General features: G+C 56.4%; 2 protein-coding genes across 4 annotated transcripts in view; one reads left to right on the top strand and one right to left on the bottom strand.

Annotated features, from left to right (window-relative positions):
- Positions 1-490, bottom strand: part of PEBP4 (phosphatidylethanolamine binding protein 4) — a gene marked incomplete at its 5' end in the record, with an annotated part of 73,690 nt that extends 73,200 nt beyond the window's left edge. The window contains one exon of the mRNA XM_079328776.1: positions 369-490. Coding sequence (XP_079184902.1) covers positions 369-490 — 122 coding nt within the window. The remainder of the gene's footprint in view (positions 1-368) is intronic.
- A 7,868-nt stretch (positions 491-8,358) lies between these two features.
- RHOBTB2 (Rho related BTB domain containing 2) lies at positions 8,359-25,308 on the top strand (the record flags this gene model as incomplete). 3 transcript variants are annotated; one of them, XM_079328995.1, is made up of 11 exons in its annotated part: positions 8,359-8,441; positions 11,740-11,817; positions 18,617-18,818; positions 18,961-19,064; positions 20,067-20,252; positions 20,332-21,329; positions 22,473-22,591; positions 22,674-22,824; positions 22,906-22,994; positions 23,460-23,565; positions 24,322-24,701. In XM_079328995.1, 11 exons carry the CDS (start codon positions 8,359-8,361, stop codon positions 24,558-24,560), a joined length of 2,355 nt encoding a protein of 784 aa, XP_079185121.1. In that variant the 3' UTR covers positions 24,561-24,701. The 3 variants fall into 3 exon arrangements, with proteins under 3 accessions (XP_079185121.1, XP_079185122.1, XP_079185123.1); XM_079328996.1 differs by lacking the exons at positions 8,359-8,441; positions 11,740-11,817 and adding an exon at positions 12,968-13,104 and having other exon boundaries at positions 24,322-25,308; XM_079328997.1 differs by lacking the exons at positions 8,359-8,441; positions 11,740-11,817 and adding an exon at positions 14,245-14,515 and having other exon boundaries at positions 24,322-25,308.
- Between the last annotated feature and the right edge of the window lie 1,956 nt (positions 25,309-27,264).

Genomic DNA, 27,264 nt, shown 5'->3' with positions numbered 1-27,264 from the left:
CAGGAAAAGGAGGGAAACAGCCCTGGCCAGGGGGACACTGGAATGAGCTGGGCCAGGAGGGGACACAGGGAATGCCTGGGCTGGGGGGGTGACAAAAAACAGGTTGGGGAGGTGACAAAGGCCAGGCTAGGGGGGGTGACAAAAACCAGGGGACAAAGGCCAGGCTGGGGGGTGACAATGGCCAGGTTGGGAGGTGACAAAAACCAGGTTGGGGAGGTGACAAAGGCCAGGTTGGGAGGTGACAATGGCCAGGCTGGGAGGTGACAATGGCCAGGCTGGGGGGTGACAATGGCCAGGTTGGGAGGTGACAATGGCCAGGTTGGGAGGTGACAATGGCCAGGTGACAATGGCCAGGGAGCCTCTCTCACCTGCAGAATTTCTGGTCGTTGTCCCGCAGGGGCTCGAAGACACAGGGCACCGTGTCCTGGTTGCCCCGGGCCCCGGGGAGGAGCAGCATCAGTGACACCAGCACAGCCCCCAGCAGCTTCATCCTGCCCTGGGGACAGGGGACAGCGAGGGTCACCCCACCAGCACCCCCAGCTCAGCTCCCAGACCCTTCATTTCCTCCTCCAGCTCTTTAATCCTATTTATTCCAGATTTGAGCTTTGCCAGGAAACCCCAAAATGACCCCAAAGCTTAGAGAAACCTTTCCCACAGGGCTGACGCTTCATCCCCTCCACGTGGCGCTGGGGACATGCCCATGTGGCGACACCACAGCCATCCTGGAGGGGACAGATCCCCCCATCTCCCAAAAATTTTTATCTCAGGAGTGGCTGTGATCTATCCAAACCCATCCCCGAGGACACACAGGACAGCAGGACGCGTCCCCAACCCAGGGCACGCTCCTTGACCCAGCCACCCCTTCCAGCTCTTCTCCACAGCTCTGACCCCCCATTTTCAAGCCTGGGGGGGGGTCGAGGGGACACGGGGGTGGCCAGCAGGGCCAGCCGTGCCCGAGCCACTCACCGGGAGCAGGGGACGCGGAGCAGCTCGGAGGCAGCGCCCGCAGTTTTGGAGTTGCCGTGGAGATTGTTTCCTTGGCAGGGAAGGACCAGAGGGATCGGGAGCGGAGCTCAAAGCGCCGGGAAAGGGCAGCCGAGCGCTCCAAACCCACCAACGGCTTTTGGGGGGTTTTAACCGCCCCCCACAAACCGCCCCAAACGGCGGCGGGTCCCCCCGAACCCAACCCAACCCCCCGCCCCGGCAGCACCGAGGGTTGCTCGGGTTAATTAGGGAGCCCAAGTTTGATTTGAGCTTCTCTTCCATTTGTCTAATGGGGATGAGGCACATGCGGATGAATGAAATAAAATTATAATAATAATATAAAAAAAAAAATTATAAAGAGCCCGGTGTGAGTTGGGAATGGGGATTACATTATATAATGGAGCTGGGGCTGCACGCTCGGAGAACGCGAGAGAAAGAGGAGCCGGGCTTAACTAATTAGAAACATTAATGGATTGGGAATGATCGGGAGCTTTTAGGGGCTTTAATGGCTCCCGTTCCCACGCTGCCGAGATGGGCACAGCCCGTAATTAAAGCCTGAGCCGGCAAATGGGCTCAAGTGAGTCAGGCTTTTCCCAGGAATGCCGGGCTGGTGAGTCAGGAGCGCCCGCAGTGGGGTTCGCACCCTGACGGTGGCACAGGGACATGGGGTGTTGGGAATTTGGGATGCTCAAATCAGCAGAAAATGCCCAGAAATGTGGAAATGGGATGGTGAGAACGGCAGGAATTTCCCTGAAGGAATGGGGATGTGGCTGAAAGTTTGAGAGGGAGTTGGACAGCGGGAGAGAGGGGGAAGGAGCTGCTGGTAAAACTGGGATGGTTTGGGATGGAAGGAGGTGAAATCCCATCAGTGTCACCCCTGACATGGCAGGGACACCCCCAACTGTCCCAACCTGGTCTGGGACACCCCAGGGATGGAGCAGCCACAGCTCCTCTAGTGGGGTTCGCACCCTGACAGTGGCACAGGGACATGGGGTGCTGGGAATTTGGGATCCCCAAATCCAGGGATCAGCAGAAAATGCCCAGAAATTTGGAAATGGGATGGTGAGAAGGGCGGGAGTTTCCCTGAAGGAACGGGGATGTGGCTGAAAGTTTGAGAGGGAGTTGGACAGCAGGAGAGTGGGGAAGGAGCTGCTGGTAAAATATGGGATGGTTTGGGATGGAAGGAGCTGAAATCCCATCAGTGTCACCATTCCATGGACACCCCCAGCTGTCCCAGGTGCTCCAACCTTTCCTTGGACACATCCAGCTCCTCTGGGATTCCATCCCAGCCAGGAATTCCATCCCAATCTCCTGTTTCCCAGTTGGAATCCATTCCCTGTGTCCTGTCCCTCCATCCCTGTGAGGAGCTCTGAGCCCTCCCTGGATTTTTCCCTTCTCCAGGTGAATATTCCAAATTCTCTCAGCCTTTCCCCCAGCAGCTGCTCCACTTCCAATTCACCCCAGCCACACTTTTCCTGTGCCCCAAAATCTCCCTCCAAACCCCCATTTTCCATTTCAGACCCAGAGCAGCTCTGTGACCTCAGCTCAGGCTCAGGATCCTAAGAACCCAAAATGGGATGAACTCAGAACAGAAATTATTTTTTTTTCCATGCCCAGAGGTTGAGAAAATCCCTTTGCAGAGCCAAAATCAGCCCCTTGCACCTGGAGACCTCACACAGATCAAGAAACAAGATTTACCAAAAACCTGCAGGGGATGCTCAGGAAGCAAAACTCACAATTAAAAAATAAATTAAAAATTAGCATTTGCTTTTTTTTTTTTTGCCCCAACAAAGATTAAATTTCCTCCACTCAGCAGAGAGAGTTTAAAGCGCACCATTAAACTTTTCCAGTTTTTTCCAGGATAAAAAAAATCCATGGGAAATTGCTGCCAGGCCTGGATTCCCTCTCCTGTGTGACAGGGGCAGGAAATCACTGGAATATTTAATTTTTAAACTCCAGTGTTTAAAACCCAGACCAGGGTGACTCCAGATGGAAAATCAACCCCAGGGATTTCCAACATCATCATCATCTTCCTCCTACCTCTGCCTGGAGATCTTCAGAAAAGGAGAAAGAAAGGGAAAAAAAGGAGAAAAAAAAGGAAAAAATGGAGGAAAAAAGTGGAAAAAAAAGGGGAAAAGAAGCAGAAAAAAGTATGAAAAAAAACCCAGAAAAAAAGAGCATCAGTTTCCCCTCTGGAGGAGGATCCTGGTGTCAAACCAGGTCTGAGTTCTGTCCCAGGGTGTTCCAGGTTCCCTGCCCTGACTCAGCCCTGTGGGACTGCAGGAATCTCGTTTTTCCAGCTGGGTGTGAGGGAACTCCAGGAATTCCCTCCTGGAATGGGGTGAGAAATGAAGAGAAGCTGCCCTGCTTCAAAATTTCCTTTTTTTTTTGGTAAAAACATGATTGAAACCCAGTTAAAAACTCCTCTCGCAGCTTCCATGAGGGATATTTCCCCAATGTTCTAGAAATAAAAATAAATCTTCCAAAGTAGCACAAGATTAATTGAATTAATCAAGTGAAGGGATGGATGGAATAAAATTACTGCAGCCCCAACATCGATTCCTTTGGGAGGAGATATTTAAATAGAGATACAAAAATAAACATGTTTTGCATTTTTATCCCCAGCAAACAGCTCCAAAAGCTGCTAAAAAGAACTGTCAAAAACCAGAGGCAGGTGAGGAAATTAATTTCCTGTTGATTTCCCTGGCACTGGGCACTGCCAGGGGGTCAAAATATTCTATTTAAGCTCCAGATCAGGCAAAAAAAAAAGCAAATTTTCGAGCATCAGCTGAGAGTGAGGAGCTCTCGGAGCTTCCGGCTTTGTTTGTTTAATGAGGAACCGCCGCTTGCCCAGCCGAGTTTCGCTCTAAAAGTTCGTGAAAATCTCATTTTCACATCTCAGGAAAGTATTGTTTGGGGTTTCCTCCCCGGAACCGCCTTCCTGTTGATGTGACATGGAGATAAACGTATTTTTAAAATTTTTTTTCATCTCCTTGCTTGATAATAAAGGGACATTTTGCCTTTTTAAAACAAATTTTAATTTATTTTGATTTTTTTTTTAAATTTTCATCCTTTCTTTGTGCCTGTCCCCAGGTGATCCCAGTCTCGTGACACAGGAAGCCCTGGGGTGGGTTTTTATGTTTTTTTTTTTTTTTTTTTTATCTTAATTTCAGGCTGAACAAAATTTTTAAGTCACCACTGAAGCCCTTAAAAACTCAAATCTTCCTCAGCAGCGATAAAGCTCTGGCAAAAACAAGGATTTATTCTGCTTTTCAAGAGCAAAACTATTTCAATATTTCAATAAAATATTTCAATATTTTTATATAAATATTTCATTTAAAATGTTCTCTGGGCTACCAGCAAGACCCACAAGCATCAGCTCAGCTTTTCCTTCAATAATCCAGCATTTCCCACTGATTTGGGACAAAATCTGAATACTTCCACCTCAGTGCCTCAGTTTCCCCCAGACTCCAGTGAGCAAAGCACCTGAGCAACTAAAAAAAAATATTAAAAAATCAACACCTACAGGGTGAAAAATCACTAAAATAAAGTATTTACACTGCTGATAGCGAGTTTTGGCAGAGCCTGGGTAACCGGGGGAATTCCCTCGAATTTTCCAACCTTTTAATTCCTCAGCGATGAGAAAAGGAACCAAACCCCCCTCGCATTTTCCTCCTTCCCTTCTCTAACCCAAGGTCGCCTTCACCTTGTCCCAGCCGAGCCCCTGGGCAAGAAATTTGTGAATCAAAAACTCCGCTCGGCCCAGGACAAGTTGTAAATTTGCATCTGAAGCGATCCGCGGGGCAGGCTCAGCTCCTTGGGGAATTTTTAAGTGGATGTGGGAGATTTATTGAGCTCGGGAGTTCCCCTGGGTCCTTCTGGAGCCGCTTTGGGGTCAGGGGTTAAAAACCCCGCGTTGTACAAAGCTGAGTTTAAAGCTGAGCCTGGATTTTTGCAGAGTTAATAAGAGGCTGTGGCAAAAATCTGGAGGGATGGGGGTTGAATTTATCTCTCCAAACGCTTCCTGAGAGCCACGGGAGAGCTTCAAACTCCGAGTGCAGGCTGAGATTAGCAGGGAGGGATTTCTGGCTTTTCCCTTTATACCTGCCAAAGCTCCAGCGCTGAACTCTCACCCCCTCCTGGCCCATTTTCCTGGCCAGCAGCTGCGCTGGGCGAGCTGGATTAAACCATCAGCAGCGCTGGGAAGGTCACGAGTGACCGCAGGGAACCCCCCAAAAAAAGGGGGGTGGATCCAGAGTGAGCTCTGAGCAGGAATCTCTGTGGGATCGGGGGAGGGATCCGCGATGCTTTTTGTCTCTGGGGTTGGCAGCACCACGGATCCCATCGGGAGCTGCCAGCGCGGCACAAAAAGCAGCAGAGCAGCCCCGGGGCTGCTGCGACCCCCAAAATCTGCCCTGGCACCACCCCCACCCCCTCTGACTCAGGGGAACAGGAATATCTGATATTTCCCAGGGAAAGCACCCCCCCCGAGCCGTCCCCTTCCCTTTCCTTCCAGCCCCTTCCCATCCCAAACCTCAGCTCCAGCAGCACGGGCAGGAATTATCCCAACCCCATCCCCTGCAGCACCCGCGGGATCTCAGGATTTGGGGGTCTCACCCCATGCCCATCCCAATCCCGGGGTGTTGCCCCATCGCTGAGCCGCTCCGGCCCGGGGGGAGGTGACCTTGGGGACAGGCGGGAGGTGGCACACCTGGCGCAGCCCCCCCGTGCCACGGCAGGTACCTTGTGACTGCTCCTGCCGGAGCTGCGGCGCTTTCTGGGCAAGGGCTTCTATTTTGGGCTGGATGTTTTCACTTGGCCTATATTAAGCGCATTCATTTCGCAGTCACAAGGCAGCGCAGAGCGGCGAGGGAGCCGCTTCTCCCCCGGCAGCCGCTCCCCGCTGCTGCCCCATCCCGCATCTGTCAAATTCCTGCCTCCAATTCCCGCATTGAGCACTCCCGGCTCTTTCAATCCGCCGGGAATTGCAGCAACACCGACACGCGACAGCAGCGTGGAGGGGAAGGATTGAGAAACCCTCAGGTGTGACCTCTGCCAACCTCGCCGCGCTCCCCGGGGATGCCGTGTGGGCGCAGGGATCGGCTGATGGAAGCGTTTCCACCTTTTCCCTCTTCGCCTCCCACTCTCCTGGGCGCTGGGAAGGAGATGAATCTCTGCCCCGTGCCTCGTGGACGCTCTAATTGTAATTACAGCCCTTCAGGGATGACAGCAAAAAATAAACAAACACCTCTTCCAGGTCCCACGGCCCGGCTGGATGAGGCTCGTGGGAAAGCCCTGGGGCAGCGGGATAATGAGGAGCTGGCTTGAGGAAGGAGCATCCTCTGCTCTGACTCAGCTCGGGCGAACTGGGATGGACTGGGAGGGTCCCAGTGCCCACCCTGCTGCTGTCCTGTGCCACCGGGCACCGGGACCCGCGTGGAATCCTGGCTGGCTGGGCAGGGATGGGCTATAAATAGCAGCGTTTCAGATTCAGCCTGCATGAGGCTCTTCCCTGCAGTCCCTGGGTTATTTTCTCCCTCTTCCCAAAGCTCTCCGCAGCCTGGGATGAAGGGGAGCACAGCCCGGACCCTTCCCTAAAATCCTGCAGGGCAAACCTGGAGCTGGAACAGTTAAATTGGTTCAAATCCCCGATGGTGATGCACTTAGACCAGATTAACCTTTGCATCAATAGGTTCCCAAATCGCACTGAACTGGCTTAACCCTTCCCTAAATGGGTTTAACTGGTTTGCAGCGGGGGCTGGTGGAGCTTTAACGAGCTCACAGCTCGGTGTCAGCGGTGGCGCTTTCCAGGGGAGCCCTGAGCCCCCTCAAGACCCCCCAAAAGCAGTATGGGGGCTGGAAGGAGGTGAGGTCACTTCTTATATTTGGGGTGAACCTTTGAGCATGAACATCTTTTCCAGAACATTTTCCAGCTTCTCCCCTGCCCAGATGTTTTCTCGCAGCCCCTGGCTCTGAAGGGGACCCCAAAATCTCCTCTATTTACCCCAGCAGATTCACAGAGCCGCTGCCTTTACATCCCAACAAACCACCCAGCTGCAAAGCGACAGAAAACAGCCCGGGGTCCCCAACACCGGCAGCCAGACCCCCCTTTTCCACCTACCCCTCTTTCCAGCACCAGTATCGCCAGTCCAGGGCAGCTCAGAGCTTGTGCCCAGCCGGTTCTGGCAGAGCCCCAGCTGAGTCTGGAGCCAGCGAGGCCCGAGATCCCCCCAAGGGTGATGATTTAGGAACAATTTGGGCGAGATCAGGACCATTTGCAGATGCTCCAAGACGCGGCCACAAACCCGCCCTTGCTCCAGGCGGGGAACGTTTCCCTTGGTTTATGACCTAGCAAAAAAAAAAGGAGTTTTTTGGTACCTACAACCAAATAAGGCGGGGAAAAAAACCCAAACCCCAGAGTTTCCTCCCTAGCCCAGGCCGGAGCACTGCAGTGGGGACGGAACATTCTGGAGGTGCCAGAGCCCCGTGTGTGCCGAGCTGCACGTTCCTGCTCTTATCAAACCCATCGGGATCGGCTCCAGCGGCAGCGCTGCCAGCCCCGGAGCGGCTCCAGGGGCTCCTCCCGCCCCATTGTCCCCTCGGCTCCCTCCTTTCCCACGGAGTCACCTCTCCATCCCGCTGATTCACGCTGGTGGCTCGTGGCTCCTTTCCGTGGCCCGTGGCCATTTCCCCGGTTCTCATTGACTCACCAGAGCTCACCCTCTACTTTTCCAATTCTCATCCCGGGTATTTCTGGTCACTCGGACTCACCTGGGGTTTCCCTTCCTTTCCTGCATCCCTGAGGATCATCCCAGTGCAGGACCCTCGGGTTGGGCAGTTCCCAAAATCACCTTCCAACCAGCAGAAATGCTTTTCCCAGATCTCAAGGCTGCATGGAGTTTCCTTTTCCAGCAGCAAAAGATTCTCCCCATTTCTCACCCTGGCTGGCATCTTCTGCTGCATTTGTTTGTTTTTGGGGTTTGTTTTTTCTCCACAAATCATGGGGGGAAAAAACCCAAAATATTTGCAGAATTTAGATGCAATCAGACTTCCCATCCATCCCTTCCTCCATCGTGAAACCATCCCATAGTTTGTTTTCTCCAGCTGCAGTAAAGAAAACATTTAGGAACGAGTCTGAAAGACTTGGGAAGTGTGGGGAAATTTGATTTTTTTTGGGGGGGGAGCAGGGAGACGCGGGCCCCGGCTCGAGCCGGCGCGCCCAGAGCCGGCCTGAACGGCTCGGAGTGGAAAATTCCCGTCGGTCGAGCTGGGATTGTGGTCCAACAGGTTTTTAGTCCCAGCCCCTTGAGTTGTGTCAGTGCAAAAACTCATCCCTAGGGCATTTGTTTGGATCACATGGGCGAGCGTATAAAAATGGGTCCTGCCTGTCCGGGCCAGTTTGCACCTGGAAAGAGAAGGCGGCTGCTGGAGGGACAGAGCGGGGCCGCTGCGCTCAGGTAACCACAAAATTATCCCCAAATTCTCCCATGGAGAGGCTGAGGATTTCCCCACAGGGAATTTGCGGGGGAATGCAAAGGTTCTGAGGGTTTGGAAATGCGGGAATTGTGCAGGAGAAGCTCCAATAAGAGCTCCGAGCGCTCCCGGTGCCCCAGGGCGATGCAGCCCCTCCGGAGCGGGTGGCACTCGGGGTGTGCGACCCTTGGGGTGCCTTGGTGGCCCCCGGGGCAGGGAGGAGCTGCTCGTGTGAGGAAACACCGAGATGTGCGGGCATGGAGTGTGGGAGCTTTTGTGGGGGGAAGGACAAACTCTGGTTTTGAAGTTTGCGGTTTATTCCATCGGGCGTGGGTGAGAAGAGCTGCCAGCCACAGCTCAGGGCAGAGCAGAAAGAAAATGGGGGGACAGGAGTTCTAAGAGATAAGAGAGGGGAGTAAGAGAATGAGGGGAGTGAAATAAGAGAGGTAAGAGAGCGATTTTCCCATTTACAACACAGTAAATCTTCTATGTTGAATATTTAATTTCCACTAATCTAATACAAGATACAAATTGTCTAATATTTGCATACAACCTATGGGAATATCACTATTTTTTACAACTTTCTTATCTCTAAACCTTATCTGGGACCCTTCCTGTCTCTGCTGCTCTTCGGTATTTGCAGCATCTGCCATTATCTAAACAAAGGAAAGAGAACTTCAATCATCCACATTGCTGCTCTCAGCCACACAGTCGAAAACTTCTTTCATTTCTATCTCGCTTATGGTTTCCATATTCTCAAAACCTTTTGCTAGGCAATCATATAAGGTTTTCCTGATTTACCCTTCTCAACAATGGAGCTTCCCGGTGTGGAATTTCGCCCTGCTCATCCCGCGGGTGAAGTTGGGTTCTCTCTGGGCTCCTGGTCCCTCATTCTGGCCACGAAGCCACGGAGCTCTGGCTGGTGTCACCTCCCTGCCGCCGCCGCTTCCTTGGCCCTTGGGGTAGGGATTGTTTTTGGGGAGCCAGGAGCTGTTTCACAAGCCAGGGCAGAGGCGCGGCCGCTCCCAGGGTGAGGGAACAGCGAGATTTTCGTGCCCCGGGGCTCCTGGCTGCTCCCAGGGCTGTCACCCCTCTTTTCCTGCTCTTTCCACCCTCCTTATCCCCGCTGGGATCTCCAGAAGTTTTCTCCCCACTCAACGCTGCTGCTTCTCCTTCTCTGCTCTCCATCCCTACTTGGAGACAGTTGCTTGGAGACAGACTCCCGGTTCTTTGATTTTTAATCTCTTTTTTAAATGGGGAAACAGTGGGGGTAAAGCGAGACCATGGCACGATGGGTGCCGCCGCACTGGTTGGGAGCAGAGTGGGAGGAGAGTCCAGGAAAGATCTGATACCAGAGGGAAAGGTCTAAACCGAGCAAAACCGGCATTTTTCCCTCAGTAGGAAATATCCAAACCCCCACCAAGCCCCCCCGAGCTCCGTGTCCAGAAACAAGTCCCAGAAGGGTCCCGGTTTCTCCCTCTCCCCCCAGCCCCACACCCAAGCGCGGCTTGAGAATGAATTCCTTGGCTGGGGGTGGCTTGGAGGGTTATTTTCCTTTTCTGACGACGAGCCCAGGCTGGTTGGCAACATTATCCTCCTATTTTCTGCATTGCTCTCCGTAGCAAGAGAAACCAGGAGAAAAAGGGAAACAGAGAAGCCACAGGATGCACCGTTATAAGAGGAACTTTCCCCAAAATAGAAGCTTTTCACAGTTTTTTCACGAGGCGTCAGCAGCTCTTAATGCTGTATGAAACTGTGAATCCTGCCTGGAGCAGCCGGCGGGAGCCTGTCAGAGCTCCAGGCTGCAGCTGCAGCCTCTCCCTGGGTTTGGGGTCCCCAAAACCTGCCCGGGGTGTCGGGAACGAGCAGCTGGAAGCTGTGATTCCATCCCAGCAGCGTTTTCTGCACCCCTCGGGGTGGTAAATCCAAAATATCCCAGCTGGAGGGTGCAGAAATCCTGCACGGATGGAGCAAGACCTTGAATTTCGCCCTGACCTGGTTTTTTTTAGCTGTAAAAGATCCGTCTGGAGAGCCCCAAATGTTCATTAGCTCAGCGCTGGGGCGAAGGGACGCTGGGCTTGTGTGAGGAATTGCGTTTTACAGGAGCACGCGGCTCCTTCTGGGTTTAAATATTTATCAGCTGAGCGATGAATCGCTGGAGTTGTGCAGCCCTATCGATGGCAGGGTGAGCTGTCACCGTGCTGGTGGCAGGGCGGTGGCAGGTGGCTGATTCCAGGGCTGGGACACGGCATCCAGCTGAGGCAGACAATTCCTGCGTGTAGGGAATTTCCAGATCCCCCCAAAGTCCTGGCTCGCAGACAGCCCCTGCTGCTTTGGCACGGCAGGGGATGGAAGGTGCAAAAATGTTCTTTTTTTTGCTATTTTAGACCTTTCTTTGTGTTCTCAGCTGTTTTCCCGAGCTCTGCTCCTCACCAGTGTGGTGGCACATGCCAATGAGTCCTTTTGTCCCCATTGTTCCCCCATCGAGGTTGAGTTTTGCAAAGTTATGGTTGAAGATTTCTCCCGGCTCCAGGTGGATACTGAGCCTGGAATTGCCATTTTTTGGAGCTGCCATCTCGTCCCTGGTGGCCCATGGGGTGCTTGGAGCTGCTGTCCTGAGCAAGGAGACCCATTGTAGGGGGCCCAGGAAGCCAAATTGCAGAATTTGGGATTTTTAGAGAAGCAAAACAAGAGGAGTGACCCTTGCTGCTCCTCCTGGTGAATCCATGGATGGAACCCTCTCCCTGCCAGGAGCCAGGACTGTGCTGGCTGTGCCAGGAGCAAATCCCAGGCTGGACTCTGCTCCTGACGTGTGCAGGATCCAGTGACGGGGAGGAGGGACAGCCCCATGCCCTGCCTCGCTCCAGAGCCTTGGGCAAAGCCACCATGCCAGGGGACTCGGTGGCCTGCTGGCCACCCCAGGGGGCTCAGATCCACGGGGGAGGCTCTTAGCCCAAGGGTGAGGTGCTTGGAGAGGGGGTGGGAGCTGGGAGAGCCTCGTTGGGGCTGAGGGGATGTTGTCACAGGGACAGCTCTGTGTGTGTCCCATGGATTGATTTATTCTGGCTGATTTGTGGGGTGGCAGAGCTGGCAGTGAGAATGGGGACAATGAGGAGACAAGGGACAGCTCAGTCCCCACACCAGGACTCTGCTTGACCAGCCTAGGACTTGCCTTCCCAAATCCTGTCTGATTTTGGGGTGGGAGGTGACAGAGTGGGGAGGGGGTGTCTTTAAGGTGTGACTCCGTGTTTGGGGTGGTCCCACAGATGCCTCTCCTTGCAGAGCCTGCCACGAGGAAGAGATGGAAAGCCCAGGGAAGGGCAGCCCCGGCGGGAAGATGACAGCCATGGCTCGCAGCCTGTGAGTACCTCCCGTGCCTCCTCCTGGCACTTTTCCTCCGGGGACTTTGCTCTTTGCTCCCAAGCCACACCATGGATGGGCTGGAAAACTCCCAGCAGAGCAAGGCAAAGGATCCCAGCACTGGAGGCTTTGGGAATGTGTGGTCCCACGGTTTTTGGGTCCCAAATCTGCTTTTCCCAGCGAGGGATGCATTGCCTTGGTCTGTGCCAGCGTTTCAGCCCCCTGCAAGGTGAATGATGCTGGATTTGGGGGGCAGAGTGGGGGGCAGAGCCAGGGAAGCTGCAGAGCATCCAAAGAGCATAAGGAAAACGGGTTTGGATTTGGATGACTGTGTCCTCCTGTCCCCAGCCAGGCTGGGCAGGGACAGGCATCACCTGGGAGAGGTGGAAACGCCCTTGGATTTAAATTGGAGAGTCATAAATTTTACTGGGGCTGGAGCAATGTCCACTCATATCTCAGATATCCCGAGGGCTTCTTCATCCCTGGCTGGGAACGGGAAGGAGGGAGGATGCTGTAGGGTGAGAAGGGTGTGACCCCCAAAGCTCAGATTTGGGCATGGAGCTCTTTGCTGGGTGATCATGGAGCTGGAGAGATGAAATTCCTTGGGGAATTCCAGTGGCTTAAATTGGAGAGATGGGAGCAAAAGGCCTTTTAATGACAGCGGTGCTGAGGAAGGGGATCACTGGGCAGCTATGCCATTCCATGCTGAGCCATTCCATGCCATCCCAAGCCATGCCACAGTGCGGGTTCGCTGGGGAACAGTCAGCTGAGACTTTTGTTTCCTCCTCCCACGGAGAAGAGGAGCTGTGAGCAGCCCCCACAGCCGCTCCCTACCCCTTTCCCCTGCCCCGTGCCCATCCTGGCTCCTCCATCCCCCGGCTCCTCCATCCCCCGGCTCTCTCCTCCCAGAAAACCTCCTCTCCTGGGAAGGAGGCCCGTGCGAGCTCCGCAGCCGGAGGTTTCTCCTGCCAGTGACAATCGTGCTTTTGTTTTGCCTGGCTGCGAGAGGGGCAGGCGGGATTTTGGCTGCCCAGAAAGCTGCCGGGAACCCTTTCTGCCACAATTAAGCACCTGCTACAAGAGAGCAAATAAGCCAAATCATGCGGCTGGCAAACAAGCTTTACGTGTTCCTTCCCCGTGACCCACTCCAAGAAGCAGAAAGCTCCAGGCTCTGCGGCTCGGCTGCTCGCAGCTCCTCTCGCCTCCTCAAAAGGGCTTTCCCCTCCCCAAATTAGCGGCTCCATCTCTTTCTGCTATGGAGAGACAAATCCCCGTGCTGCGAGTTCGGTGAGGAGGGGGGCGATAGCCGGGCTGGGGAGGGGTCTGCGTTTGACGCCGTTCGCTGCGGGTTTTGCATCAGCGCCGGTGGCAGCGCGGGCTGGGAAGGGATCAGGCCATGCAGGGGCCGAGCTTAGCGCGGCTCAGCGGCGGGGATGGGCAGGGAACGGCTCGGGGAAGGGATGGCGAGCATCACATGATGCGGATATTCGGGGTCAGAGCAGCGCGGCCGGCGCTGCCCGGCGCCTTCCCGGCAGCCGCGCTGCAAAGATGACTCGGAGGTTTTAGGGGTTTTTTTTTTGGTGCCCAGTGGGTTCAGATTTTGGGGAGCTGCCCTAGGGGTGAGGAGGGGTGTGCAAGGAGAGCGGTGGAAAGCGGGAGCGCAGCGTGTGGCCTGTGCTGGAGGGCACGGAGGGATGGAGCAGCTTTGCTCCCCACGCCGTGAGAAGGTTTTGGGGGTGTTCTGGGGGGGCTGTGGGGCTTGTGAGGGCCCACGCATGGCCCAGCTGGGAGCTGACAGCCTGAAATTCGGGGAGAGGGAAAGATGCTCAGAGGGATGCAGGAGAGGGTGCACCCCTTCCCCACATCACTGGGGGACACGGTGGGGGGGGATTGGATGCAGAGGAAGGATGGAGGTGAGATTTAGGGAGGATGAGGGTGTCACCCCCACTATGGATGTCACAGAACATGAAGGGCAGGGTGAGAAGGGCAGGGGCAGGGTGGGGGGCTCATGCTGAGGGGGAATAGGGATCCGTGGGATGCAGGATTAGGGGGCAGGATGGAGCTCCCTGCATGGGAGGGTTTTAGGGCCGGGGGTCCCAAAGCAGAATTGGGGGCACAACAGAGGGAGGTTTAGGGCAGGATTGAGGGGGGGCACAACAGAATCCCCTACAAGGGACAATTAGGGACACGATGGGGGTCCCAAGGCGGATTTAGGGGTGCGCCACAAAGCCCCCCAGCGAGGGAGGTTTAGCAGCAGGATGGGGGTCCCACGGCAGCACTGGGGGCCACAACAGATCCTCCTGCAAGGGACACACTGAGGGTCCCCACCCGCGGCAGGACGCGCCCGTACCCCCCCAAGGAGCCCCCCCGTGCCTCTCTCAGCCAATGCACGGCAGCGGGGGGGGGCTGGGGGGGCGGGGTTCTGCCGGGGCCGCTTGTTTTTTGTGAATGAAAGGCGGGGCGGCCGCGACTGCAGCGCGCAGGGCAGCGCGCAGCGCAGGGCCGCGATCCGCGCAGGGCTCCGCGCAGCGCAGCGGGCCGCGGATGCGGAGATCGGGGCGGCCGAGGAGCCGCCATGGGCCCCCCCGGGCCCGGCCCTGAGCCGCCCTGCCCTGCCCAGCCCAGCTGCGCCGTGGCCATGTCCGGAGGGGCGAGCCCGGCCCCGGCCCCTGGGAGCCGCCGCTTCGTCTGTGTTGGTGTAAGTAGCGGGGTGCAAATATCGGGGTGTAAATACCGGGGGACCCCCCCCCTTCACCCCGCGCTTCCGCGTCCCGCTCCGCCTCCGCGCATCCTGCCCGGCCCGGCCCGCGGGACAGGGGACAGCGCGGGCCCGGCCCTTCGCCGTGTCCGGCACCCGATCCGGGGGATTCGAGCTCCCCCCGGCCCCACACCCGCTCCCGATGCTCTCCACTCCCCTCGCTGTGTCCCTCATCCCCGATCTGGGTATTCTCAGCTCCCCCCGGCCCCACACCCGCTCCCGATGCTCTCCACTCCCCTCGCTGTGTCCCTCATCCCCGATCTGGGTATTCTCAGCTCCCCCCAGCCCCACACCCGCTCCCGATGCTCTCCACTCCCCTCGCTGTGTCTGGCACCCGATCCGGGGGATTCGAGCTCCCCCCGGCCCCACAACCGCTCCCGATATTCTCCACTCCCCTCGCTGTGTCCCGCATCCCGATCCGGGTGGTTCCAGTTCCCCCCCAGCCCCACACCCGCTCCCGATGCTCTCCACTCCCCTCGCTGTGCCCCGCACCCCCGGTCCAGGTGCTCCGAGCACCCCCAAGCTCCTGGCGATGCCCCCCAGCCCCCATCGGCTGCTCCGAGCTCTGCTGAGGCTCCCTGCGATGCCCCGCACCTCCGGCCTAGGTCCTCCTCAGTCTCCTTGCCATGTCCCGCACCCCCGATCTGGCTGCTGCCAGCGCCCCCAAGCTCCTGGTGATGCCCCGCACGCCTGGCCTGGGTCCTCCCCAACCTCCTCGCCAGTCCCCGCAGCCTCTCCCGGTGTTTTCTGTCCCCACAGCCACGATTCGGGTGCTCGGAACACCCCTGAGACCCCCGCAGTGCCCGCACCCGCTCTGGATCCTCCACGACCCTTTTGCGATGCCCGCACCCCCTCCCGATATTCTCATCCCTTTTGCGATACCCGCAGCCCTTCCTTGTATTCTCATACCCTTTGCGATATCCCGCACCCCCTCCCGGTGTTCTCATCCCCTTTGCGATATCCCGCACCCCCTCCCGGTGTTCTCCGACCCCTTTGCAATACCCGCACCCCCTCCCGGTGTTCTCATCCCCTTTGCGATATCCCGCACCCCCTCCCGGTGTTCTCATCCCCCTTTGCCATATCCCGCACCCCCTCCCGGTGTTCCCGACCCCTTTGCGATATCCCGCACCCCCTCCCGGTGTTCTCATCCCCTTTGCCGTGTCCCGCACCCCCTCCCGGTGTTCTCATCCCCCTTTGCCGTGTCCCGCACCCCCTCCCGGTGTTCTCATCCCCTTTGCCGTGTCCCACATCCTCTCCCGGTGTTCTCATCCCCTTTGCCGTGTCCCGCATCCTCTCCCGGTGTTCTCATCCCCTTTGCCGTGTCCCGCACCCCCTCCCGATATTCTCATCCCCTTTGCCGTGTCCCGCACCCCCTCCCGGTGTTCTCATCCCCTTTGCCGTGTCCCGCATCCTCTCCCGGTGTTCTCAACCCCTTTGCGATATCCCGCATCCTCTCCCGGTGTTCTCATCCCCTTTGCCGTGTCCCGCAGCCCCGCTCCCGCCCCTCCCGCCGCCTCCCCCGGCCCGGCCGTGCTGCAGCCCCGCTCGGGGCCCCGTTTCTCCCGCGGCCTCCGGAGCCCCGGCGGCTCCCGTGGGCCCCGCTCCTCCCGCACCCCCTCATTTCTCTGCATCGCCGCCCTTTCGGGGCGGTTTCTCCCCGGTTTTTGGGGGTTCCCCTCCCCTGGCGAGGTGCAGGATGGAGGATTTGGAGCCTGGGAGTTGCTAAGCGACGGCTCCCGGGGTGATGGTGCAGTTGCCGTGGCAACAGAGGCTGGGAGCCTGGAAGGAGCAATTTTGGGGTTCTCCTTGGGGTGTGGGTTGGGTGCCCGTGGTTTGGGTGGGGGGCTGCTGGCTGGAGCAGCCCTGCTCCTCTGGGAAGAGATTTCCTTAGGGGGGGAACTTGGCAGCTCGGGTTATTTTTACTCTCCTGTTCTCAGGGCAGAGGTGATGGTGGGGAAGGTGAGGAGGAGGTTCAGCCCCTCCTGGGGTGGTGTTGTGGCTCTGTGGGGTGATCAGTGCTCCCCAATTTGGTTCTGCTTTATTGGGAACCCCCTTTCTGTCCCTGCTGCTGTCCCCTTCTTCCCCCCCTCACAGCAGCCACTGATCCCACAAGGATTTAGCTCTTAATTCCCATAAGGCAGCAGACTTTCCGAGCTGGCTGGGCTGGGGGTGGGCTGAGCTCCCCACGAGGGACAAACATCCCAAGTGCCAGCTGCAGTTGTCACTCCTGTGCCTTCCCCTCCATCCCAACGAGCCTGGCTGGGCCTAAAAATAACCCCAGCAAATCTGAGCACTCACATCAGAGATCTGCTGGCCCCACAGAGCTGAGCTGATCCCTGGGGATGGCAGCAGAGTGGGATGGAAATGGATTCTGAGAGGCTAATGAGGAAGGAACTCACTTGCCCTGCTGCTGCTCCTGCTCTTCACCACCCTTTTGGGATGAATTCCCTGCATCCCAAAGGATGGAGGGAGCCTGGAATGCAGTGACAGCCACCCAGAGAGGGACCAGCCCTGCGTGGAGGCGCTGGCAACCGAGGCCACCTGGATTTGTGCCACCTTTGCCTCCAGCTGCCCACGGGGCTCAGTCCTGCCCAGGTGTGCCAGGGAGGCTGAGCACAGAGGGAGCTGCTAACATTGGGAAGTCCTTGCCAGGCTGCTGGTTTGGGGAGCTCTGGTCCCACGTGCAGGGCTCGGTTGCCATCGTTACTCGGTATTTTCGCTCACTGCGCTGGTGGTTTATTATAGAAGGGAGGATGCTGCAGGAGGGAGCACAGAGGGGGAAGAGATCCCTGGCCTTGGGAAGTTCAGGGAAATTGGGATGTGGAGAATTTGGGATGTGGGGGGTTTTTGTCCTTTTTGATATCCTGAGGAGGAAGAGATGTGTGGCGTTGGGAAATTCGGAGAAATTGGGATGTGGGGTTTTTCTGTCCTTCTTGCTATCTCAAGGGGGAAAAGATGCATGGCTGTGGGAATTTCAGAGAAATTGGGATGTGGGGTTTTTCTGTCCTTCTTACTATCCTGAGGAGGAAGAGATCTGTGGCATTGGGAAATTCGGAGAAATTGGGATGTGGGTTTTTTTGTCCTTGCTATCCCAAAGGGGAAGGAATCCATGGCCTTGGGAAGTTCAGAGAAATTGGGATGTGGAGAATTTGGGATGTGGGGTTTTCTGTCTTTTTTACTATCCCAAGGAGGAAGAGATCCCTGGCCTTGGGAAGTCCAGAGAAATTTGGATGTGGAGAATTTGGGATGTGGGGTTTTTTTGTCCTTTTTGCTATCCCAAGGGAGAAGAGATCCCTGGCTGTGGGAAGTTCAGGGAAATTGGGATGTGGGGTTTTTGTCCTTTCCCCTATCCCTCAATCCCCTCAGTGCTTTCCCCCCTGCAAACCACATAAACCCTGGGGTTGATGCTGTGATGAGTTAATTCTGGCTGATTTAGGCTCTGGCTTTGAGCAGGGAATGGGTGGCACACCTGGGCACACCTGGGTGCTGCTCATCAGCTTTGCAGCACCAAGGTCTCTCTCGGGAGTGTTGGGGTCACACCTGCTCCTGGGAGCTCTCCCCATCCCTGTGGGAAACCTGAGGAGCTTCTTCTTGCTGCCCTCAGCTGGGATCAAGTATCCCCTCAGGAATGGGGTGGGAAAAGGGGGGCAGGTCAGTGTCCCCTGCCAGGCAGCACTGTGTGCACTCAGGAAGCTCTGGAAGCTTCTCTTGCAAATGCTGAAGGAGAAAAGGAAGAGGAGGAAAGGAAGAGGGAAAAAAAAAAAAAAAAAAAGCCTCATCTCACATGAACAAGCATGAGCTGGGAGGGAGGAGGGCACAATCCAACGCAGGCCATGTGTCTGACGTGGCACAGCAGCCACAGTGCCACCAGAACATGAAATTTTAAAGGGGACTGATGGGGACAGCGAGCTGGGAAGGGCTGAGCTGCTGCAGAACTTCCCCGAGCTGCCAGGCAGTGTCAGCATCCTGCAGCTTTGTGCCTCTCTGATGCTCTGGAGCCTCTCTGGCTGTGTTTGCTGAGCCCTCCTCACCCCCCTGCAGGTCCCAATTAATGGATTCTGACATGGATTATGAGAGGCCAAACGTAGAAACCATCAAGTGCGTCGTGGTCGGGGACAACGCGGTGGGCAAGACCCGGCTCATCTGTGCCCGCGCCTGCAACGCCACCTTGACCCAGTACCAGCTGCTGGCCACCCACGTGCCCACGGTGTGGGCCATCGACCAGTACCGCGTCTGCCAGGAGGTGAGGGCTACCAGAGCTGCTGGGTGGGCTAGTGAACACCCCCTGGGAATCCTGAGGAGGTGGGCGTTGTGGTTGACTCCCCTGGTGGGGTTGTTGTGGGGATCAGGGATTGAGGAACTCGGGGGTTTTTGTGTTCCTGCAGGTGCTGGAGCGCTCCCGGGATGTGGTAGATGATGTCAGCGTGTCCTTGCGCCTCTGGGACACTTTTGGTGACCACCACAAGGACAGGCGCTTTGCCTACGGCAGGTGGGGACAGGCAGAGCCTGGTGCTACCCCAGTGTCCTGGTTTGGAGGACAGGTGTCTGCCAATAAAGGCAGGAGATCCTCTTTGAAATGGAGAATGTAAACCCCTTCCCTCCAAATTATTATAGTTTTGAAATTAAGGGGCTCTCAAGAAAAGATATGAGAATTAGGAATAACAGTTCTTTACTAGGAAAATTAAAATAGAAATGCAGTATTACACAGAACAATCCCAACCCTGCCAGAGTCAGAATCCAAGCTGACACAGTCAGTCAGTCAGGGTGGTGGCACAGTCCCATTCCATGGTGCTGCATCCTCCTGCAGGGGCAGATGTGGCTCAGCTGGAGCAGTGCTCCTGGAGAAGGTGCAGTTTCCTCTGAAGGTCCAGGGATGATGTGGAAGGGTCTGGTTTTCCTCTGGAATCCAGTGGGAAAGGCTGCTCTGCTGTTCCAAATCTCAGTTTTTATCTGGGTAGGAAATGTTTGGCTCCTCCCCCTGGGTGGAGCATCTCCCAGTGGGATGATGGAATTTTATCAGTCATGCACTGGGACTCAGTGGCCATGAACAGGAGATATCTCCTGGAGGGAGGATGGGCTGTGGGAAGATAAAGATGATTGCCCAGCTGGTTTAAAGATGGCCCATTAGCAGATAATGTGTGCCAGGAGATCAGGGTCACTGCCACACCCAGTTTTTAACAATGGCCCATTAACAGGAGATATCTCCCACAGGGATAGGAATCGCTGCCACACCCAGTTTTTAACAATGGCCCATTAACAGGTGATACCTCCTGGATGAAGGGTGGGTCATGGGAAGGATAAAGATGATTGCCCAGCTGGTTTTTAACAATGGCCCATTAGCAGATAATATGTGCCAGGAGATCAGGGTCACTGCCCCACCCGGTTCCAACAGATGGGGACAGAATTCACATTTGTGGCCACATCAACCCAACACACCTGGACAGGGAGGGACTCCCCAAAACAGACCTTGACCTCCTTTGTCCCCTGCCAGGTCCGACGTTGTGGTTTTGTGCTTCTCCATCGCCAACCCCAACTCCCTGCACCATGTGAAGACCATGTGGTACCCGGAGATCAAACACTTCTGTCCCCGTGCCCCCGTCATCCTGGTGGGCTGCCAGCTCGACCTGCGCTACGCCGACCTGGAGGCTGTCAACAGGGCCCGGCGGCCCCTGGCCAGGTGGGACCCTGGTGGCCTGGAGACGTCCCTGCCCGCCCTCCTTATCCTATCCTCGTTAATTATCTCCCGTCTCTTTCAGGCCAATTAAACCTAACGAGATTCTCCCCCCGGAGAAGGGCAGGGAGGTGGCCAAGGAGTTGGGGATCCCTTATTACGAGACCAGCGTGGTGGCCCAGTTTGGAGTCAAGGACGTCTTTGACAACGCCATCCGCGCCGCCCTCATCTCCCGCCGCCACCTGCAGTTCTGGAAGTCCCACCTGCGCAACGTGCAGCGGCCCCTGCTCCAAGCCCCCTTCCTCCCCCCCAAACCCCCTCCTCCCATCATCATCGTCCCAGACCCCCCTTCCAACAACGAGGAGCGTCCTGCCCACCTCCTGGAGGACCCCCTGTGCGCGGACGTCATCCTGGTGCTGCAAGAGAAGATCAAAATCTACGCACACAAGATCTACCTCTCCACCTCCTCCTCCAAATTCTACGACCTGTTCCTCATGGACCTGAGCGAGGAGGAGCAGCAGGGCGCGGCGGCGGGGCACGGGCACGCCGCGGCGGCGCCGCAGCAGGAGGAGAGGCACCACGGGCGGGATTTCCTCCTGAGAGCCGCCAGCTTCGACATCTGCGAGAGCGCCGAGGAGGCCGGACCCGGCCAGCGCCAACCGTGCCTTAGAGCCTCCACCAGTGACGGCATCCTGCGGGGAAACCGCTACGAGGGCGGCCAGCGCCGCGGCCGCAACCTCTCCTCGTGGAGCCGGGCGTTCACCAGCATCCAGGAGGAGATGGCCGAAGACCCGCTGACCTACAAATCCAAGCTGATGGTGGTGGTGAAGATGGACGCCTCCATCCAGCCGGGACCTTTCCGGGCCGTGCTGAAGTACCTGTACACGGGGGAGCTGGATGAGAACGAGCGGGAGCTGATGCACATCGCCCACATCGCCGAGCTGCTGGAGGTGTTCGACCTGCGCATGATGGTGGCCAACATCCTCAACAACGAGGCGTTCATGAACCAGGAGATCACCAAAGCCTTCCACGTCCGCAGGACCAACCGCGTCAAGGAATGCCTGGCCAAGGGGACTTTCTCAGGTAGCATTTTTTAGGGGGGGGGTTTCACTTGGTTTTATTCTGTGCCTACCCTGGGGTTTTGGTCATGATTTGCTGTTTGGGGGTTTTTATGGGGTTTTTTTTTCCCCCGACAAAGTGAGTGTGAAGTCCTTCTCCTGCTCCCCAGCTGCTCTGTTTATTTACAGAAGAGCTGCAAAGGGTGACTTCCTCCTCTCCCAGCCTGGATTTTCACACAAAGGAGATGAACTTCCTAATTTTCAGGCTTGGATGCTTGTTAAGTCTTATCTAAAGCAGAGAGTTTGCAGCATTTCCAGCCAAAAGCGAGCTGAATTGAGCTGGTTCCAAGGCCTTTTAAAGCCAAACAGTCCAATAAAGAACTAACACCTCTATTATTTATACTTTTGACCCTCCTGTGCTTGTCCCCAAATGTCACTGATTTATGAGGAGCAATCCTTAGTAGGATTTCCCCATCTTTCCAGCGAGCACCACGAGCCTCCATCCCGAGGTGACATCCCAGTGGGATGTGAATGTCCCAACCTCCCTCTGAGTGGATTTTTTCCATGGAGATGGATCCTAATATGGCCAGGCTGTCCCTGTCAGGGCCAGATGTGTGGTGGCCTTTGCACACCCCTGGGAGAAGCTGTGGAGAGCCAGGCAGGAGATCCCCAGTTCTCCAAGGGCTCAAATTTGGGTGTGACATTTGCTTCCCCTTGCTAACAAAAGTGTTGTGACCTGGGAAAACCCCTTGGAACGGGCAGAGCAATGCTGAGGATTTTCCCTGAGCTCCCTTGAGCTGGCAGGGAATGCTGGATCAAAATTGAGATATTTTAGGGGAAAATACAGGATATAGCAGACTCTACTCCCTTCCCTCTGCTGTCCCTGGGGTGAGGTGTTTAGTGCCACCTCTCTGTAAAGGTGGTACTTAATATTGGCTTTTCAGTCTTCATTTTCTTCTGTCTTCATCAGATTAAAAACACAAAGGAGATGAATTTTCTCATGTTCAGGCTTGCCTGTTTATTCAATCCTATTTCAGCATTTCCAGCTAAAAGCGAGCAGAATGGAGCTGACTGGAGCTGCTTCCAAGGCCTTTAAAAGCCAACCAGCCCAATAAAGAACAAAGACCTGTGTTATTTACCCATTTGACCCTCCTGTGCTTGTCCCCAGATGTCACCTTCGTGCTGGATGACGGTGCTATCAGTGCCCACAAGCCCCTGCTCATCTCCAGCTGCGACTGGATGGCCGCGATGTTCGGTGGCCCCTTCGTGGAGAGCTCCACCAACGAGGTGAGCACAGCTGCCAGGCAGGGCGTGGCACAGCTTGGGGACACGGCCAGGAGGTGACAATGGGGGTGGCTGTGTCTGGCAGGTGGCACTTCCTCACACCAGCAAGAGCTGCATGCGGGCGGTGCTGGAGTACCTGTACACGGGGCAGTTCAGCTCCAGCCCCGACCTGGACGACATGAAGCTCATCATCCTCGCCAACCGCCTCTGCCTGCCACACCTGGTGGCTCTCACAGGTGAGTCTGGGTGGCTGTCACTCTGTCCCATCCCCCCTGAGCCCCCGTGTCCCCCCTGAGCCCCCGTGTCCCCCCCTGCAGAGCAGTACACGGTCACTGGGCTGATGGAGGCGGCGCAGATGATGGTGGACATCGATGGGGACGTGCTGGTGTTCCTGGAGCTGGCTCAGGTAGGACAGCAGGCTGTGCTGGCAGGGCTGGGGTGCTGCAGGGGACACACTCAGGGGTGTGGCAGGGCAGGGGGTGACACACAGCGGGGTCTGACAGGGCTGGGGGTGACACAGAGAAGTCTGGAAGGGTTGGGGGTGCTCCAGGTGACACACAGAGGGGTGTGGCAGGGCTGGGGGTGACACAGAGAAGTCTGGAAGGGTTAGGGGTGCTCCAGGTGACACAGAGAGGGGTCTGACATGGCTGGGCGTGACACAGGGGACACAGAGGGGTCTGACATGGCTGGGGGTGACACAGGGGACACAGAGGGGTCTGACATGGCTGGGGGTGACACAGGGGACACACTGAGGGGTCTGGCCTTGGATGTCCCTGGGGCAATGAGGTGAACCCCTGGTGCTGTCCCCTCGCTGGTGGCCTGAGCTCTGTCCCCTCTCTGGTGGCCTGAGCTCTGTCCCCCCCCCTCCCAGTTCCACTGCGCCTACCAGCTCGCCGACTGGTGCCTGCACCACATCTGCACCAACTACAACAACGTCTGCCGCAAGTTCCCCCGCGACATGAAAGCCATGTCGGGAGGTGAGCCGTGACAGGGGAGGAGACAGGGGAGGAGACAGGGGCGGTGACAGGGGCGGTGACAGGGTGACAGGGGAGGTGACAGGGTGACAGGGGAGGTGACAGGGGAGGTGACAGGGAGGTGACAGGGTGACAGGGGCGGTGACAGGGGTGCTGACAGGGTGCTGACAGGGAGGTGACAGGGTGACAGGGGCGGTGACAGGGAGGTGACAGGGGAGGTGACAGGGTGACAGGGGAGGTGACAGGGGCGGTAACAGGGAGGTGACAGGGGAGGTGACAGTGGAGGTGACAGGGCGGTGACAGGGGCGGTGACAGGGAGGTGACAGGGGAGGTGACAGGGAGGTGAAAGGGGCAGTGACAGAGGCAGTGACAGGGGAGGTGACAGGGTGACAGGGGAGGTGACAGGGGCAGTGACAGGGGAGGTGTCAGGGGAGGTGACAGGGTGACAGGGCAGTGACAGGGGAGGTGACAGGGTGACAGGGGAGGTGACAGGGGCGGTGACAGGGGCAGTGACAGGGCGGTGACAGGGGCGGTGACAGGGAGGTGACAGGGGCAGTGACAGGGAGGTGACAGGGTGACAGGGCAGTGACAGGGGAGGTGACAGGGTGACAGGGGCGGTGACAGGGGCGGTGACAAGGGCGGTGTCAGGGGAGGTGACAGGGTGACAGAGGCAGTGACAGGGCAGTGACAGGGCAGTGACAGGGAGGTGACAGGGCCGTCCCCGCTCCTGGCGCCGCCCTCACCCCCGTGTGCCTGCAGAGAACCAGGAGTACTTCGAGAAGCACCGCTGGCCGCCGGTGTGGTACCTGAAGGAGGAGGATCACTACCAGCGGGCGAAGAAGGAGCGGGAGAAGGAAGATTACCTGCACCTCAAGCGGCAGCCCAAGAGGCGCTGGCTCTTCTGGAACGCCTCCTCCTCCCCTTCTTCCTCTCCTTCCTCGTCGGCAGCCACAGCCTCCTCTTCCTCCTCCTCCTCCTCCTCCTCGGCTGTGGTTTGAAAGCCCCAGCGAGACGGGGAGGAGGAGGAGGAGGAGGAAGAAGGAGGGTGGGATGCCCTGCCCCAGCACCAGGCACGAGTGGAGCGGCACAAGCCCCGCAGAGCAGGAAGAGGCCACCTGGGAGGGGCTGGTGGCCACTAAGGAGGGGCTCAGGGCCACCAGGGAGAAGCTCAGGGCCACCTCCTGGAGCCCAGCAGAGCCCGAGCAGCAGGAGGAACTCACAGTTTGCAGGAGCACGAGGGGTTGTGCCGTGTTTTCGGAGTTTTTGTTGGAAATTGGTTTTGGTTTTTTTGGGGGCAGCACGAGGAAGAAGGTGACAAAGAAAAAGAAGGAGAAGAAGAGACATATCCTGCTTCCTTTTTGATCTGGAACCAGAAGCTCTGGGATGTGGTTTGGGTGTCTGATGGCATCTCACCACCTGGAGCCACCCTGGGGGTCCTGCAGCCCCCTGCACTCACAGGCACAGGGCAGGGGACCCTGGTCCCCAAAGCCACCAGGCACTGCAGAATTTCCCCTACAAGTGGGGTCTGTCCTCATTCAGGGCACGGAGGGGATTGCAGTCCTCTCCTCCCTGTTCTTAACTCTTCAGTTTTGTTTAGATAGAAAACTTAAAGCAAAAAAAAAAAACCAAAAAAAAAAAAAAAAAAAACCAACCCAACCCAATCCCACACCAGAAACCAACCCCGAGCCCTGGGCTTGGGATTTTAGCCTGGAAGGCTCCATTGTAATAAATGGTGTTTTGAAAGCCCAGCGTGGTCCCTGTGTGTGTGGGAGGAGCTGCTGGACAGGCTCATCCTTGTGGTGCCATCACCCCCCTCCAGCACTCCTGGCACGGGCAGGGACAGAGGGACCCAAACCCCTGCTGGCACACCAGCCAGGTGTCTTTTGGCACATCCAGGTGGCTTTGGCTGTGTCCCCAGGGCTGCCAGGCTGGGCAGGAGGCACCCAGAGCTCCTGCAGGGGATGGGGAGAAGCTCCTCAGAGCCCATCCCTGCAGAGGAGCACCTGGGGCTGCTCCCAGTGCTGTCCCCTCCTTTTCCACACAGCTCCTCTTTTCCTGGAGCCCTTGGAGCCTCTCACCCCACCCTCAGCCCTGCTGTTCTCACCCTTGGAGCAGGTAGGAGCACGAGTTTCTCTCTTTCTCACACAACTGGGCACTCACTGAGTGCTGTTCACTCCCCTGGCACTGATCCCTGCATGTGCCTGGCTCAGAGGGCACAGGGCAACAAACCCTCCAGGCAGGACAACTCCTTTTCACCCTTAAAAACAAATCCCCTCCACAGGGCAGGGGCTGGAGAGCAGCTCCAGGGGTGTTTTGGGGGGTTGAGCAGAGCCCTTTTCTCACTAAGCACTGCATGGATTTGCAACACAGCTACTGCAACACACAGAGCCCTGGCTGGGTGTGCCACCCCCAGAGGGACACAGGGACAGGGGTCACCCCCCTGCTGTGGCAGGGGACTGCTGGAGGGTAAATAAAGGCCAGTGTGGGTGCTGAGCTAGAAAGACCCCTGGAGACCATTCCAGGAGAGAAATAATCCCTGGTGGGAATAAATAATTGCTGAGCAGGGCTGAGTCCTGGAGCAACTGGTGTCCACTGGGACCCTGGACAGGCCCTCACCAGACTTCTGGAGGGGAAAAAAAAACAATCAAACTAGACAAGAAAATCTGGAAGATTATTTCTTTTGTTTGTTTGTTTGTTTTTAAAACGTTAACTCTTCCTTCATAAACACAGAAATGTAAAAAACTGGAAAATAAAGACTGGCTGGGCCAGAGCTCTGTAAAAAAACACAATCATGCTTAATAAAAAAAAAAGCAAAAAAACCAAAACATGATATTTTTATACACATTTTAAGTTAATATATAAATGTTTGCAGTTGCTAAATAAATAAAATATACAATTTTACACCGTGAATACATTCTTGGAGTGTGGAGGAGAAGGGGGAGCAGCAGGAAAGCTGCTGAGCAGCCTCCCACCCCACTGGGGAAGGTCCTGGTGGACTGAGGAGCCAGCTCAAGTATTTCAGTAGCTTTTCCAGCTGTTTGCAGCTGGGCAAAAACCAAACCTGAGCTCTGTGTGAGAGGCAGTGATTGAAGAGCTGCCCTGGGCTGAGGATGGGCAGCAGGTCACAGTGCAGTCACCTCTTCACACTGCCTGGGGACATGGGGACAGCACAGCCACCCCTGGCCATGGCTAACCTGAGACCAGCAGGGCCACCAGGGGATGATTTGTCCTTTTTCTCAGCTCTGAGACATCACCTGCAGCTCTGGGGCCTCCAGCTCCACAATGTGGATGTGCTGGAGCAAATCCAGAGATGCTCTGAGGGCAGGCTGGGAGAGCTGGGATTATCCAGGCTGGAGAAAAGAAGGTTCTGGGACATCTTCAAGCCCCTTCCAGTGCCTGAGCCCTGCACTGTCCCTTTCCCCAGGCACCCATAGTGCAAATGAATCACCCCAGTCTCTCCTCCACTTCCAGTTAAAACCTGGCTCCTAATGGTACAAAACAATGGAAAATACTATTTTCTCTATATCAAGTAACCCAAGGCTCCAGCTGAGCTTGCAGAAGCACTCAGCACACTGAGTGAAGCTTGCTCAGAGATGTAGAAGCAGAAGCCATTTCACAATGCCAGGAATCCTTTGATCAACAAAGATGATCCAGTTCAAAAGCACAGGGATGCCAAAAACCCTTCAAAATCCTTTCTGATTT

Source organism: Erithacus rubecula (genome assembly GCF_903797595.1).
Source record: "Erithacus rubecula genome assembly, chromosome: 29".
NCBI lineage: Eukaryota > Metazoa > Chordata > Aves > Passeriformes > Muscicapidae > Erithacus > Erithacus rubecula.
This window is presented reverse-complemented; position numbering and strand designations above follow the sequence as displayed.